The following is a 17,927-nucleotide window of genomic DNA, read 5'->3' as shown; positions in this document are numbered from 1 at the left end:
GCAAGTGGCAAACACAAAGTGCTGTACAAAAGAGAAGAAGAGAAGACATCACACGCACAATTACAAAACAAAACATAGCATGGCACTGAGCATTTGAGAAAAAACGCCACCTTTGAGGCATCCACACTGGAAAATAATTAAAATGAACACCATCTAAAAAATAGCAATAGCAGTAAAAGCACATACTTAGAGCTCATTGTCAAATTACAAAATATCCATTATAACTAATATTACTAATAAGTGATAATTATAGAAAGAAACCCACAAAAGGCTTCCGTACTGCTCTGTCGTCCACAAGTTGCAGACATTCTCTGTGAATGTTTTACGCTTGAAAAGTGTATTTTAAACATTAATTTATGTTCCAAAACATTTACCCCTGCAAGCGATCTATACCACTCATTTTTATTAATCAAAATTAGAGATTATCATTACACTTCAACATCTATAAAATGTACAATAAATGTTGCCTCTTTGCTAGTTCAGCACTGCAAATGAAAATTGGTTCTTAACCTGGTTAATTAAAGTTTAAATGAATGTATAAATACATGTAAACTGTAACACATACTACATTTCCTAGAAGGCTTTGTGCCGCAGACAGGAAACAGAAGTAATGGTGCGTTCTATTTACCTCAGAAGTTGGAAGTCGGAGCTGGGAAATAAATATGGCCACGTCCATGAAAGCTATCTTTGCCCTTGCTTGGTCTGAATATGAAGAAACTTGTGTGAAAACGTGCTTTCTGCAGCCTTCAAAAACTATGGATGAAGAGGAAATACAGACGCTATTGCTGGCAGTGTAGAAGGTATAAAACGCTTGAAATAAATGTAGTTTACGCTACAATAACACTACCATATATAAACGTTCAACAATACATTGTACATGGCTGATTTAGTGCAACAAAAAAAAATCATAAGTGCTAATAACGGATATTATTTGAAGCATATATCATTGTTTACATCTAGAACAGTCATCTTTAAAGGCCTACTGAAACCCACTACTACCGACCACGCAGTCTGATAGTTTATATATCAATGATGAAATCTTAACATTGCAACACATGCCAATACGGCCGGGTTAACTTATAAAGTGCAATTTTAAATTTCCCGCTAAACTTCTGGTTGAAAACTCCTTTGGATGATGACGTATGAGCGTGACGTAGCCATTGAAACAGAAGTATGGATCCCCCATTGAAGCCAATACAAACTAGCTCTGTTTTCATCTCATTATTCCACAGTATTCTGGACATCTGTGTTGGTGAATCTGTTGCAATTTGTTCATTGCCTTATGGAAAAAGAAGCTGAGCAAGCAAAGAAGAAAGTTGTCGGTGCGAAGCGGAGTATTTTGCGAGGGAAGTCAGCAACACAACACAGCCGGTGTTTCGTTGTTTACATTCCCGAAAGATGCAGTCAAGATCGAAGAACTCGGACAACAGAGACTCTTACCAGGAGGACTTTGACTTTGATACACAGACGCCTGTAGAGAACTGGGACAACACAGACTTTTACCAGGATTACTTTGATTTGGATACACAGACGCGGTACCGTGAGTACGCAGCTGCGCTTCCAAACATTTGATCGCTTGCCCGTACGTGCGTGTCACGTACGTAACTTTGGGTAAATATATAAGCTTTATGAACCTTGGGTTAGGTGAACGGTCTTTTGGGCTGAGTGATTGTGTGTGTTGTCCAGGTGTTTGAATTGGCGGGTTATATGGACGGGAACTAGGAGCTAGCATAACAAACACCTAGGTGGATCACGAGGAGGCGTTTTGAGCCACTTAACAAAGAACTGGCATTTTGTCAACACTTGTTAAAGGGTTTGAAGAAAAAAGTGTAAAATGTAACAGATCACGTTGTAGTCTGACTGCACTCTCATGATTCGGGACCCTGAACAAATCAGTTTAACGTGATTTTGACTCGACACGCCCTTTTAAGATCTAATTACTCAGGAAACCGCAGGGCCCCAATTTTGATATACACATGTGACGCTACACATACATTCATATGGTCATTCAGTCCGCTAAAAGCTCAACAAAAGCAATTTAAAAAAAAACAGAAGACAATTTAGATAGAGAAGTCATTCAAAAATAGTTCCCCTCTGAAAGCAACTATGGGTAGTTCATACTGAGCCACCATAATGTCTGATGTTTCTAAGTACTTGAGTTACTGGCAGTCAGTCTACATACTTTCTTCTGCATGTGATCACAAATTAGGCAGTGTTGAGTTACTGCAGGATAGTTTATATTTACACAGTGTTTACTACAATAGCACATCAAACATATTGAAATATATCAGGAGAATAATCCAACTTAACAATGTAGATGAGTAAAGGGGACCAACTTATCTACTTGAGATGGGCGGTACTGTAAATGTTGGTATTGATCCAATATCAAGTAGGCCAGTATTGCTGATACTGACTTTTTTGCCGGAAATCTTTCAAGACCAGTGACTAATTTTGCCTTGAATTTGTTTATCATAATTACAATCAACGTATAACACTGGACCAAGATTTTAGACAATTAGATAGATAATTTCACCAGTGTGTGTGTGACAATCATTGGCACTTTAACTTTTTAACTGTATCAGAGCAATAAATAGCATGTTGAAATTAATATTTTTTGTTTTATAATGTTATATTTTCAAAAATCGATATTAATACATACAAAATGTATGTTATATCGTTAGAAAAAAGTATTGCGACATATTGCCATATCTATATTTTCCCATCCCTAGCATCCATCCATTTTCTACCGCGTGTCCCTTTCGGGGTAGCAGTAACCTCCAAATGCTCGATCCTCAAAGCCCTCAGGTTGGGTTTCCATGGTAACCTAGCTAAATTCCGCTTTGTTCCACCCACTTTCATTATTTCTCTTATGCAGTTTAGGCAGTATGTGTGTCATTTTGGCATTTGCTGCATTTTTATTTTGCATTCGGTTTTACCTCATGCGGTATTTAGTACATGCAGCATTTTCCCATTGCATGTGTTTTTTTTATAACAACGTGTTTTTAGCTTCGGATAATTTCTGTTTGGACGTTTGCTCCTGTCAGTCAACCGTATTGTAGCGTCCAGAAGAAGTGCACAACAAGTCTGACGTTTCTTTTGTACTTTTATTGAGCAACCTGTACTAACACAGCTCAACTTATCTCGTTCCTTCCACACGCACGTCTATCCTCATTCCTCATTTCCGCAACAACGAACGCTTCCTCCTCCTTCGCCAATCACCTTAGAGGCGTTGGACGTTCACAATAATGGGAATTCTGAAAATCTCTCACTCAAGAACACAACATCAACCTCAGCAGGTCGTTACAGTATTGTAGTGGTAAAAGTCAGCATGTGAGGTTGAAAAAAAAAAGTATCTTAGAGGACTTCTTTACGCTTTGTATATATTTATTTCATCGCAGCTGTGTTTATTAAGAAAGTTAAAGCGTTTTTTTCCCCCAAATGAAGCTGCCGGAGTTGTAAAACCACTGAAATGTCCCATAAATGTTGTAGAACTTGAATGCAGCACGAGTCGTTGTTCAGCCAATGCTGTGAAGCCAAGGCACGCACGCGCTTTTTTGCGCGTGCGTGTGATGTTATTAGCTGACAGAGCAGAGAGGACACACGCACACGCTCACATGCAATGCGGTGGTCCTTTTTTCCCCCACTTTGCGTTTTTAACACCATTGTCATCATTCTGGCTCTCTTTTGATAGTTTATTAACAAACGCCGCCATTTCGACGTTTGGATGAGGATTGTTTCATTTAGCACAACTTTTTCACACACCAGGAAAAAAAGACGGACTTAAGTTTGACGTTTATTCGGTGATTTTGAGGCGCTAAGACAGTCTAGCACTGTGAAGGCAAGGTAAGAAAGACGTGTAAGTTTATTTTCAAACAATTATCATACATATGTATTAATAAACGCTATTAGACACTATACTGTAAAACAAGGTTGTCCACAGTACGACACGGGGGCTGTTTGCAGCCCACAGCTGGTCTTCATTAGCACTCAGTACATTAACATACAACTGCAAGAAAAACACAGCAAAAAGGAGGAACATTTTTTTTAAATCTATTTGTTGAAATATTTAGCATATTGGATTTTTATTTTTCATTTTTTTGAGTGTAATGTGTGTTTTTTTTTTTAAATTAATCAATTCAACAAAATAATACAATTCCAACTCAAAAACTAAACCCGGTCCAGCAACATGCAGAAGTGCAATCAACCGAGCAAATTGAGAGGAGACACAAACATGACACAAAACAATCCAAAGGTAGTCAAACAAAAATGAATAATATCAACAACAGTATCAATATTAATAAGAATTCCAACATACCAGTGATTAGAAATCCCTCATTGACATTATCATCACAGCCATTAAAAAAAAAAAAAAAAAGTTTAAAAAATGAACAATAGTTTTACAGTGGCTTACACTTGCATCGCATCTCATAAGCTTGGCTTGTAGTTTTTCTTTTTACAAAATAAAAAAATAAGAATAAAAAGTGGCCCTGAATCCTTAGGTTTTTCAGTAGTTGTAAAAAGTTATATACTGTGCAGTTGTGTAATAAAGTCTTTGTACAGTGACAGGAAGTGAGCAATTTGACCCTTGGAGTAATGGAAGGGTGTTCAAAGTCTTAAGGAAATAGCGCGGCTGTGTTATTTGTCTATGTATTAATCACTTAAAACTATTTCATGACTAATACTATTGTTAATTACCAACCTTGGCAGCTTTTTCCTGTTGCTGACTTGAATTTGTCCCAATTTCTTATCACTTCACAGTTAAATGCAATGTACAGTTTTAGGAGTAGTGTTTTATTAACTTTGCTGTTTCAAATGTATTGTATGTGATTCACTCAAAAATTGCTTGTTTGATTTTTTCAGTAAGTAATACATTATTAAAATGTTGCCTCTAAGAAGCCGCATAACTTTCAAACAGCCCTTTTAATCTCTGTATAACGAGGTCCTTTAATAAACCGTGTGAAAACGCATAAATATCTTAAGTTATTCGACATTGCTACTTAATTAAACATTTTGACTCACTGACAGCACAGTTGGATTTGTTGACCAAGATCAAGTCATCTAATTTGTCATCTGGCTTCTTACCTCTGTCCGTACGCATCTGGTCTGCCAGAGAATAAGATGATGCAGCAGGATGGATCGGTGTTGCTAGCTTAGTGACTTTGTCGCTATATCCAAAACATCACTTTTCTGTCAACAAGAAAAGCTCTGCTTTGCTACTTGAGTTTTAATGATTTGGAAGTTTTCCTGACCACTGATTGCAATCGCAGCCACAGGAGAGTTTGTTGACATTTTCAAATTGCTCTTGGTCCGGTGAGAGGAACAGATTTGCTGAAAAAAGCTTTTTGACTAGCAGCCCCACTGCTAGGCCTGGGGCAATATTCAATAAGTCAATTAACCGAATGATAAATGAAAATTAACTAACTTTTCCAGCGTTCTTTTCATCGGTATTAGCAGCTGGGCTCATTTGTACCATAGCGGCATGAAAAGAAGGCCATGAATCCTCTTGTCATTCATTAAGAGTCTTTGTGCAGAGAGGCGGGATCGCGAACATCACGCAGTGCAACAAGTTAGTCCGTGATGAACACAGTAGCGAACATGGAGAACAAAATGATCGCAAATGCTGCAGCACCAGTGATGACGTTTCCATGCACTAAATTAGTCTGATTTCTCAAATAGTTTGTTTTTTGTGTTTTCGCACCTACATGTGTAGGCTGTGTAGAATACAGAGTTTATGCTTATCAGTTTGGAGTGCATATTTGCAGCCTGAGGTTTGTATACACTTTCTTTTTTGCCTTTAATACCAGCTTCATTCACTTCTATTTCAATCTGGAGTCTAAATGAAGCCGCATTATCCGTTGCCTTAGCTACCTTCCGAAATGAATCTGTTTCTATTTTTTTTCTCCCATTGAACCGCTTCAAAATGTTCCGTTCTTTTAATTTGTAAAGCAAATAAAGTCTCCTCTTAATTCCAGTTGTTGCCTGTTTTGATTGAATAGTATCTGTTTCCGGGTTATACCAGCTGAGTTGAGACTGAGTCATGCGCGATATGAAGGGTCCCCTCTGCCAGCACACACCCACTCGAAAGATCTGGTTCCCAATCGTGTAATCTAGGTGTTAGTCAGGTTTGCCAAACATGATCAGATTAAAGGTTTCATGGGTTGTAGGACGCTTTTTTAGAGCCGAACTATTTAAGAAATCAGACTAATTTAGTGCATACTTAGAAACATATTCACTGTGAGAATATTTCTGTTTTAAACCAGTGTAACAAGGGGAGATTATCAACACCAAGATTTGTGTCAACAAAAAAATCAAACTGACAAACTTTCCCACTTGAGACACCACCATCCAACTCAGTATTCCTAAATGGTAAAAGACTTGCACATGCAGATGCCAAGCCTTTGTCTGAACAGTCCCCACTCACTCAAAATGAAAATAGCAAAAGTTGCACATATTTATAAGACTGAGGACAGACACATGTTTACAAACTGTAGACTTGTTTCCTTACTTCCACAATTTTCTAAAATGATTGAAAAGATAGCAAATTGGGGCAGCACAGTGGAACAGGGGTTACTGCTGTTGCCTCACAATACGAAGGTCCTGGGTTCTTTTTCAGGGGCGCTGGAAGTTGGCTCACCCGCCAGCGTTCCTGTTCTGTCTCCCTGTAATGTATGTCTGCTCTTGAATGGGATTGTGCTGAAAATCTGAATTTCCCCTCGGGGACTAATAAAGTAAACGAATGGTCTCAGGGTATTTCTGTGTGGAGTTCTCCCCGTGACTGAGTGGGTTCCCTCTGGGTATTGCGGCTTCCTCCCACCTCCAAAGACATGCCACTGGGGATCGGTTGATTGGCAACGTTAAATTGGCCCTAGTATTTGAATGTGAGTATGAATGTTCGTTTATCTGTGTTGGCCCTGCGATGAGTTGGCGACTTGTCTAGGGTGTACCTTGCCCTCCGCCCGAGTGCAGCTGGGATAGGCTCCAGCACCCCGCAACCCCAAGAAAATAGAAGATGGATGGAATGATATTTAACAACAGATTGGACAAATTCATAAACAAAAGTGGAACAAAAGTAAAGCCAGTGTGCAGCTGCAGTGTTTATGAATCTAACAAGTATTTGATACAATGTATAACAAATTATAACTATAAGGCATCAGAGGGTTTGTCTTGAACTGGATAAAAGCTTGTTAACCAACAGGAATATGTGAAGCCAGGCAAGTCTACAAGGCAACGTACCCCAGAGACCAAAATTGTTCAATCGCTACATAAAGGACATTTGTAAAGTTACAAAGAACTTCAAGTTAGTACTATTTGCTGACGACACAACTGTGTTTTGTTCAGGAGAGAACACACAAAAGCTAATACAAATAACAGAATAAATGAACAAATTAAAGAGATTGTTTGACCGAAACGGACAATCGTTAAATCTCAGTAAAACTAAAATAATGCTATTCGGGAACAATATAAGAGAAAGTCAAACACATGCAAAAAGAGAGTAGATGTTGACAAAGTAAAAGAAAACACATTTTGGGGCGTAATAATTAACTGTAAATCTCATATAAAAAATATCCAACATAAGGTGGCAAGAAATACATCAACAATGAATAAAGCGAATTATGTTCTGGACCAAACATCACTCCATATTCACTACTGCTTGCTAGTGTTACCATGTCTGACTTATTGTGTAGAAATATGGGGAAACAACTACAATTGTACTTTTCATTCACTAAACGTGTTAAAGGGTCATTTATAACAATACATAATGTTGGATTTAGAGAACACTCAAACCCTTCATTTATTGAATCAAAAATATTGAAATGTAATGATTTGCAAACAGCTAAAATTATGCACAAAGCAAACTATAATATGCTGCCTAATATGTACAATATTTCTTCTAAACAAAAGAAGAGAAATATAAAAACTTTAAACATTTGCATGCACTTAAAACTTTTATCATATCAGTAAGTGAAATTAAATTATGGAATGTATTTAGCAAATATTTAAAACAAAGGACTAATATGAACCAGTTTAAGAAGCTGTTCAAACAAGTGTTTACAATGACGAATCCTGATAAACATTTTACACTTTTTTGCAAAGTGAGAGTATCTTATCCATTTAATTATGTGAAATGGTGTACAAGTTTAGAACAGGAAGTGAACAAATGTGTTATGTTGCTGTGAAATGGATGAGGGGGTTAAAATATAATTAAATAAGCTCTGCTTCTTTCTGCTCCTTTTCTTACATGTTGTAATAAGATAACCGAAAATATGTGATGTATCATATTGTAACAGTATGCATATTCAAAATAAACTTATAGCATAAACTTGTTTTCAGACCCCTGTAGTTACTAGGGATGTAACAGTAAATTTATTTGTATTTGCACATTAAAAGTGAAAGACAGAAAGTGTTTTAAAGTCTTGTGTTTTCTGAGTAATGAAATACAAGTGGTCGCGAAACGCAAAATATTTGTCGCAGGAGCGGAGATCGAGGCTTGGACAAAAATATTGTATATATCCCAATTTAGGTAACACATATATATATATATATATATATATATATATATATATATATATATATATATATATATATATATATATATATATATATATATATATATATATATATGCACACACACACACAAATATTAGGTCTGTCAAATGATTTTATTTTTTTATCACGTTTTGGATTTTGGAATAATCATGAATTATCACAGGTGATTACTCGCTTGCATAATTAAAATTTGCTTAAAAAGACCAATATTTGAACACAAATGAAATTTTGTCAGAATGTCATTCAGGAACGTTTTTAAAAGTTTTTTCTAAAGTTCTTTCAGGCTGTATTTTGGAGTGAAATTTGCTTGCGAGCACACAAGTCGAAGTCTCCCCTCATTTTTGTACTGATGAATGCCTTGATCTGATTACTGACCATATAGCGGTTAAGGTAAAAGAGCTTGCACAGCCAAAATAAATGCCATGATTAAACTGTGTTCATAATTAATGCGATAATTATTTGTGATTAATCACATAGGATAGGATAAACTTTATTTATCTCACAATGGGGAAATTATGTGGTTGCAGTACAGATTCAAAAATGTGTTAACTCGTTAAGTTTAACAGCCCCGATATGTACCATAGAGGTGGGAATCTTTGGGCACCTAACAATTTGATTCTATCCCGATTCTTGGCGTGACTGTTCGATCTATAATCGATACTCTATTCACCACAATTCTCATAGTATATTTCATAATATTATTAGTATTATCATGTAAATGATAATAAAACCTTTTCAGAACCTTTTTCATTTTACAAAGGCTCCTCTTCGCTGCTGACGTACGAACTAAATGTGCACTGTTGACCTAAAAAAGAGACTTTTTATTTTGTTTTTACAAAAATCACCGATTGTTTCTCAATATAATAAAAGATAATAGGGAAACTCCAACCCGATCCCAGCTTTACAATACTTAGGATAGAAATTTACAAAGCAATTGAGAAGACCTACAAATACAATACTTATTAATACAATACTAAAATAAAGGAAAAACAAAAATGTATAAAAGCAACTGTACAATAATAACAGCAATAGTTGTTTAATGTATTTAATTTTTTTAAATCGATTCTTGAAAATTGTGAATCAATATAAAAGTGGAATAAATAAAAATTGCGTTTTTTGATACGAATAGATGTTTTTTGAGCACCCCCAATATATACACATGAAATGAAATCCAATTTTGCTCATGTTTTGTCCTTTTATTTATACAACACCTTTTTATATATTAAAATGACAAGACAATTAAAAAACGGTATAAAATATTGTTAGTATCAGCCCCTCTTTTTGACAGTGTATACTATAATCTTATCTACAAATATGAATGTGGAGATGGCATTTGTAATATGTTTGTGCGTGACTGCTTGGCATAGACGGTGTCATTGGACAACAACTGTTTGGCTCGTTTGGTGTGTTTTTATTTTGATCATGTCTTGGTTTTGAGGTAACGTTAGTATCTTGTTGTATTTTAACACTGTCTATGTCCTTTATGTTGTGTCTTTAAATGATAGAAAAGATTAGACGTGTTCAAGTCGCCAGCATGGTAGCGGGCGGCATGTTTTGCAGATTAGCCTAGAAAAAGTGATTCTAAACGAATGAGTTCCTCTTTCCTTTTTTGGCACCAATTATTTTCTGGATTTTCTTGGTTTATCTTCCATTGCGCTTTCCGTCTGTGCGACATTGTTGATATTCATGCTCTTGCCGTTAAAATGACGATATAAACAATACAGAGTTATATTGTTATAACACTTACCGTATATTACCAAATAAACACCCTTGGGCAAATAACCGCCCGGGGTCTGACCCCATTTTGTGAATTAACCGCCTCTTCCTAATAACCGCCTATGTCCAAATAGCCGCCCATGGGCTGTTATTAGCATAATTTAGATTAAAATGCTACTGGGGTTGCGTTTGCTGCAGTATTATTTTTTTGATGGTTTTATAGAGTACTTGGTACCATAATTTTATTTTTCCTGTATGCTGCTTTATTTAAAACTTGGAGTACTGTAGCCTTTATTTTATTTAAGTGACAGTGTTATTGTTCTGTTTTGATGGTGGGTTTTATACTTGAGTACTTGGTACCATAATTTTATTTTTCCCGGTAGGCTGCTTTATTTAAAAAGTTTATTTATTTTTAGTATTGGTATTCTATTTGACAATTGTTGCACTACTGCCATGTTAAGGCCTTGTTGATCTCTTGTCTTTTGATAGCCTACCTCATGTTGATCTCTTGTTTTTTTGTTTGTATGTTTCCAATAGCTTTTACATTTTAAAGTTTTTTGTACGAAAAAAAAATACTGGACTGTAACCAAATAATGGCCTGCGTCTACTGTGGTAGCTTGGTGCTGCAGGGTATTCCGAGGTGCTGCGAGTCGGCCAGTTGTTGGGGTAGCGACCTTGTGTGTCAGCATGTCTGTGATCTTCTTTTAATTCTTTTTTTTTAATTTATAAATATATTTAATTATTTATTTATTCTTATTTTTTTTAAATATATTTTATTAATATTATTATTATTATTATTATGTATTTATTTATTTTATTTATTTATTCCCCTACCTCAGGGGGGGGACTCGGCGGGGCGGTTGCTGGTTGTTCCATCTCCATCGTTGGGGTCCCTGCGGGTGGGGTGGGTGGTTCCTGTGGCCCCGTGCTGGGTGGTCCTGTGGCGGCCGGCTTGGGTGGGGTGGCCGTGGGCTGGCCTCGCCGCGCTCTCCGGGGGTGGGGGGGAGCTCGTGGGGGCCCTGTTGCCGGTGGGGCGGGGGCGGTCTTCCCGTCCGGTTGCGGGGGGTCTCCGGGCCCCTCGGGCGGGGCGTCCCGCCTTTCTGCGGCCTGCTGCTGGCCCTTGTGGGCAGCGCGGTGGGCCAGGCTCTGGGGTTCCTGTCGCTGTCCGGCTTGGCTGCGTGGGGGCAGTGGCCCCTGGTTCCCTGGGCACCACACCTACTGTTTGTGGGATGGGCTCTCGGGGAGGCTGGGGCCGTACTCTGGCTCCCGCACACACTGGGAGTCAAATGTATTGTACATGCAAATTCACATATACTCACACACATACATACAGACATACATAGGTACTTACGCTCCCACATACATATACAAATAAATACAGTACATATTTACACACTCAAAGTTCGTACATCCACATGCACATTCATTATACAAACATACTGTATACACATACTGTACATATACATTCACTGTAAAAACATACATATACACATACTGTACATATACACTCACTGTACAAACACACACATACACATACTACACATATACATTCACTGTACAAACACACACATACATATACTGTACATATACATTCACTGTACAAACACATATACACATACTGTACATATACATTCACTGTTCAAACACACATACTGTATACACATACTGTACATATACATTCGCTGTACACACATATACACATACTGTACTTATACATTCACTGTACAAGCACACATATACACATACTGTACATATACAAGTACATATGCACACATACACTCATGCACATAATCACGTTTCATCAAACATATATTAATGTTGTTGCCCTAGGGTAAACTGGGTATAACACAAGGCACACTGACAAAGCTTAACCTATTGTTACTATAACAATCTACAAGGTTAATGTAGGTTGCTTCTCTTTCTTCCCCTCCATTTGTCTGCATTCTTTCGTATCTCAAGTTATCATGTATATGTATTGTTGCATTTGAACAATTGTATTGTTGATAATAAAGGTAAAGTATTGGTATTGTTTATTATCAATAGCACTATTTCTATTGGTATTCATATTGCTCCATTTTTAGTGTAATAATGCTCATTGTCATTTCTTTATTTATTTTTTTACTTTCGCTAACTGCTTATTTGCTATTACTTTTACCATCATATTTGTACATGTCGTATTTGCTGATGTTGCTCTGTCGTTGTTGTTGTTGTTGTGTTTGCTGTTGTTGTTTTTGTCTCTCTGTCTAATCCCCCTCTTGTCCCCACAATTCCCGCCTCTGTCTTCCTTTTTCTCTCTTTATATCCCCTCCTGCTCCGGCCCGGCTGCACCAAATGATAATATAAATACATTTAATAAAGTCAAAATACAAGTAAGGCAACAAGAGAAGTATCCTACACTTCTCTTTTGTAAAGTAAATCTGAACAGCCGATATGGGCATCTACATCTGCTATATGATTTGCCCGAGAAGCTGGGCAGGACATTATTAAAAAAAAAAAATAATAATAATAATAATAATGGCTTGGTGCAGGCTGGTGAAAAAATAAATAAATCCTTGTGCAAATAACCGCCTGCTTTTAAACGCCTGTCTCCAAAATCGATTTTGTGAAATAAAGGCCCGGGCTACTATTTGGTAATATACGGTATGTCATACTACGATATATATCGAAGTATTGCACGGCACAATTTGCACGTTTTGAGAGCTATATTGTAACTTGTGGCACATTGTAAATAATAAAACAAACCAAAGAAAAACAACAAAACTGAATATGGAAAAAGTAAGAAAATGCTTAAATGTTGATACTGATAACTAATGACAGCAACGATTAGTCTTCAGATATAAAGTACAGTGGTGATGGGTCAAATGATACTGAAGCATCGATGCGCTATGAAACACAAGGATTAATACTGTTACTTCAAAGCGATACCTCGATGTGTGTCACTTTAAGACCAATACAGCTGTTGTCATTTGACAGAAAAGTGTCAAGCTCTCAACTCAGGACTGACTGCTCGTACTAAATTAAGTTGACATTACTTTTTGTCGCCATTAACAATCTAAATGGAACTTCAAATAGTGATTCCCGAGCTCGGCCACCGCTGCTGCTCACTGCTCCTCTCACCTCCCAAGGGGTGGAACAAAGGGATGGGTCAAATGCAGAGAGTAAATTCACCACACCTAGTGTGTGTGTGTGACTATTAGTGGTACTTTAACTTTAACTTTAAAAGTTCTGAAGTATGGGATCATTTTGATGTTGTAACACCAAATAAGGTAAAAAAAAAAAAATCGGGTTTGATGCTAAATGTTATTTTAATGTGCAAGTCAAGTAACTTTTCAAATCCAGCAGATGGCGCTACTATAAAACAGCTACACACTATCTGTGCAGCGTAAATACATTCAGTGAATACTACACAGTACACACTTACTCTCACTATTGTACAGTAGTACCTCGAGTTACAAGCGCATCTTACGAGTTTTCCGGGACACGAGCTGTCTCTTGGTTAATTGTGCTTAGGTTGCAAGCAGAAATTCGGGCTACGAGCCGCTAGTTGGCATAGCGGATGTCACAGTGAATCATGTCAGATCCAACCAAAACATTCGGTCTTATTTGTTAGCATTACCTTATAGCTGGAGACCAACACTTTGTTTTCCAAAACATAAGAATGAAGAAATTGAGTGTGAAAGACAGTGCTGAGAAAAAAAGCAGGTGATATTTATTGAGATAAAGAAAGAAATCATGAAAACAAACAGGACTGAAGTGTAGTCGATTTGTCGAAGCAGTTTGAGTGTAGCACTTCGAGTCTGCACCATACTGAAGCAGAATGGGTCAATAATGCCAACCAAATAGGTTAAAATAATATTTAAATGGCAGACATTTATCCATGAAAATATAGAAAAGGTGCTCAGAGAAGCAGCATGAAGGAGATACCATCGGAGTCTGCTCTCCAAGGTTATATGACATGCTGCAACTTTTATTACCAAAACTCAGCACATGACTTTGCATTGGAATGTCTCACTGCTGTAACAAGACTCGTTTTGAAAACGTCCACGCAACACATTCCTAGCTAACTTGGTTCTGCATGTGTACTGTTGTCTTGAAAAAGGTTTGGACTAAGCTGTGCTAAGATGATTATGGTGATTTTTGTATTCACATATATTATTTGTGTCAAATATATTCGCTTTGTAACATAAATGCCATGAAGTCGGAATTTTCCCTTCCCATCTGCTTCCTTTGAAACGTTGGTCTGTAATTGAATTGACAGCGCAGTGGTGGGTTCTGGGTTAGGGCACAAAAAGGAGGAACGCTATTTGCCATTACATGGATAATCGTTTACTGCTGTAACGCTTGGCCTCTGGTGCTCTCTCCCAGCTCCTCATATCCAAGCCACAGCAGGGGAAAATCTTTGTCACAGTCACAAAACCTGCCGGTGGTCCTCAGGCTTAAACTTTTGTGGATTTCTATCCTGTCTGGTTATTTATCTGCTTTATATTTAAATGCCAGGAGTGCAGGCTTACTTTTTAACAGCTATACGCATCTTGATCCCCACCTTGCGCCAGTGTCACATGTCAATGATTTATGACCGCATTTAAACAAATACCATCTGATTTGAAACAGCTCAATTGTGTTTAAAAAATGAATATGAGTGTGCTTTTTTTAGGTTTAGGGTAGAACTTCATGTTGCTTCAAAAGGAAAATGTTGCCAGCTTACGTACTCGTCGCGGACTTGTCAACTCATTCTTGGAAATTACTAGTGAGTGCTAGAATGTGAGTTGAAAGTGTGTGAAGTAGAAAGACGGGAACATCGATCGGACTTGAAACATGAATTATCATTGACCTAACTCTTTATTTTCATTTTCATAGAACATTTTTGAGAAGTAATGATGTAAGAATATTATGATGTCGTCATTCATAGTATCACCACTTCTAACTGTTTTTAGAATAGTTATGTTAAGTTAAAGTTAAAATACCAATGATTGTCACACGCACACTACGTGTGGTGAAATTTGTCCTCTGCATTTGACCCATCCCCTTGTTCACCCCCTGGGAGGTGAGGGGAGCAGTGGGCAGCAGCGGTGCCGCGCCCGGGAATCATTGTTGGTCATTTAACCCCCAATTCCAACCCTTGATGCTGAGTGCCAAGCAGGGAGGAAATGGGTCCCATTTTTATAGTCTTTGGTATGACTCGGCCGGGGTTTGAACTCACATCACGTTCATTGCATTCAAGTTATATTCCAAGATAATGTTGCACTGGGGATGTAATGGTACATGTATTCATATTCAGATTTGTGGATAAGCATCCTTTGGTGCCGTTTGGTTTGGTACAGCTACACATTACATGCACTTCCACAAGCCATGGTAGTAGGGTTTGACTATTTTGATAGTCATCAGCTATCCTAACTTTCACATTTTCATCGTCTCTTATTTAGCCATCTGTTTTAAATACATCTTGAGATATTTTAGGCATGTGCTAACTAACAATAACAATGATTACTTTATTCAGAAATGTTCATTTATGCTGTAACTGTGCCGCTTATTAGGCTGTTACAAAAGTAATAACTCTATAGGAAGTTTGTCCACAAGTAAAGGCAAAGTTACAATAAAAACAAAATATCTGTTTGTATGTAAACAAAACGACACTCAAAATATCAACAATAAAACCAACTTAAATTAAAACAAATAACTCCAAAGCTATCAAGCTTCCTCAAAGAGAAAATATCAATTTGTGATGATGATGTTTTTAGAAAGATACACACATGTATTTAGACAAAGTTTAATGGGCACACTTTGGCTAAAATAATACTTAAAGATATGTTTTATAGAACTTCCTTTCTCTGAAGTTAACATGCTAGCTAACTATCATACTGGAGAAAAATACAGTGATGCTTAATATAATATTAATATAATAATATGTGACTGAATTTATTTGTGCACGTATGCTAGCAGCCCCACCTCCACCCATAGAGACAACGCAAGTAAATGACTGACAGGAGGGTTGACTCTATTAATTTCATTCCACTATAGAACAAACGCACGCAAGTGCTGAGACAAAGAGGGAATCTTCTCACAGCCTGCCCTATAGCGATTGTCAAACAAAACAAACACGCACAGACTTGGCAATTGCTAGGGTTTGTCTGTCTGTTAGTCAGCAACATCGCTCAAAAAGTAATTGGCAGATTTGGTTTAAACTTTCAAGAATTGTCAGAAATGGGATAAGGAACAAGGGATTAGCTTTTGAAGTTGACCTGTATCACCGTCTGGATTCAGGTTTTTTTTAACTTGTTAAGTAATGGTAGATGACATTATGGTTCTCAGCTTTATTATTTTTCCTTACACCTTCAAAACACCATATGTTTTTACAGTTTCTTAAATTGTCTCATATTGGTACACTCAACTGTTTGACTTTTTTTTACTAATTCCATAAATTTATTCCTGATGTTGGCAGGCTCAAAGTTTGGCAAACTTAATGTGTGGGGGGTTTCTTATGTGTCCTTTATACTTTCCTTCCCCAGTGTCTAAGAAGCATGGCAAGCTGATCACCTTCTTGCGCTCCTTCATGAAGTCCAGGCCCTCAAAGCAGAAGCTGAAACAGAGGGGCATCCTCCGGGAGAGGGTGTTTGGCTGCGACCTCGGGGAGCACCTCCTCAACTCTGGCCATGATGGTGAGTCCTGAAAGATGATTGGTGTTTTTGCTTAGATTTCTTTGGTTGCCAGTCGGAGTCTCTATAAATAACCATCCACAGTGATCTTTTGTGATTAATTGCATGCGTTAACAAGTTAAAGGCCTACTGAAACCCACTACTACCGACCACGCAGTCTGATAGTTTATATATCAATGATGAAATCTTAACATTATAACACATGCCAATACGGCCGGGTTAACTTATAAAGTGACATTTTAAATTTGCCGCTAAACTTCCGGTTCGAAACGCCTCTGAGGATGACGTATGCGTGTGACGTAGCCCGGCGAACACGGGTATGCCTTCCACATTGAAGCCGATACGAAAAAGCTCTGTTTTCATTTCATAATTCCACAGTATTCTGGACATCTGTGTTCGTGAATCTGTTTCAATCATGTTCATTGCATTATGGAGAAGGAAGCCAAGCAAGCAAAGAAGAAAGTTGTCGGTGCGAAATGGACGTATTTTTCGAACGTAGTCAGCCACAACAGTACACAGCCGGCGCTTCTTTGTTTACATTCCCGAAAGATGCAGTCAAGATGGAAGAACTCGGATAACAGAGACTCTAACCAGGAGGACTTTTGATTTGGATACACAGACGCCTGTAGGGAACTGGGACAACACAGACTCTTACCAGGATTACTTTGATTTGGATGACAAAGACGCAGACGTGCTACTGTGAGTATGCAGCTTTGGCTTTTTTTTGCGTATGTACGTAACTTTTTTAAAATATATAAGCTTTATGAACCTTGGGTTAGGTGAACGGTCTTTTGGGCTGAGTGATTGTGTGTGTTGATCATGTGTTTGAATTGTATTGGCGTGTTCTATGGAGCTAGGAGCTAGCAGAGGAGCTAGGAGCTAGCATAACACGTACCGTACCGTACGTGCGCGTCACGTACGTAACTTTTTAAAAATATATAAGCTTTATGAACCTTGGGTTAGGTGAACGGTCTTTTGGGCTGAGTGATTGTGTGTGTTGATCAGGTGTTT

At 37.7% G+C, this 17,927-nt stretch overlaps 1 protein-coding gene across 5 annotated transcripts in view; it reads left to right on the top strand.

Moving 5' to 3' along the window:
- arhgap32b (Rho GTPase activating protein 32b) overlaps window positions 1–17,927 on the top strand; it is a 288,605-nt gene that overhangs the window by 217,639 nt on the left and 53,039 nt on the right. For all 5 annotated transcript variants that reach the window (XM_062048339.1, XM_062048338.1, XM_062048337.1 and 2 more), the window contains one exon: window positions 16,770–16,919. In XM_062048339.1, coding sequence (XP_061904323.1) covers window positions 16,770–16,919 — 150 coding nt within the window. The remainder of the gene's footprint in view (window positions 1–16,769; window positions 16,920–17,927) is intronic.

The sequence above is a fragment of the Entelurus aequoreus genome, linkage group LG05, assembly GCF_033978785.1.
Source record: "Entelurus aequoreus isolate RoL-2023_Sb linkage group LG05, RoL_Eaeq_v1.1, whole genome shotgun sequence".
NCBI classification, from domain to species: domain Eukaryota; kingdom Metazoa; phylum Chordata; class Actinopteri; order Syngnathiformes; family Syngnathidae; genus Entelurus; species Entelurus aequoreus.
Note: the sequence above shows the minus strand (reverse complement) of the source record. Positions and strands in the feature narration are given on the sequence as shown.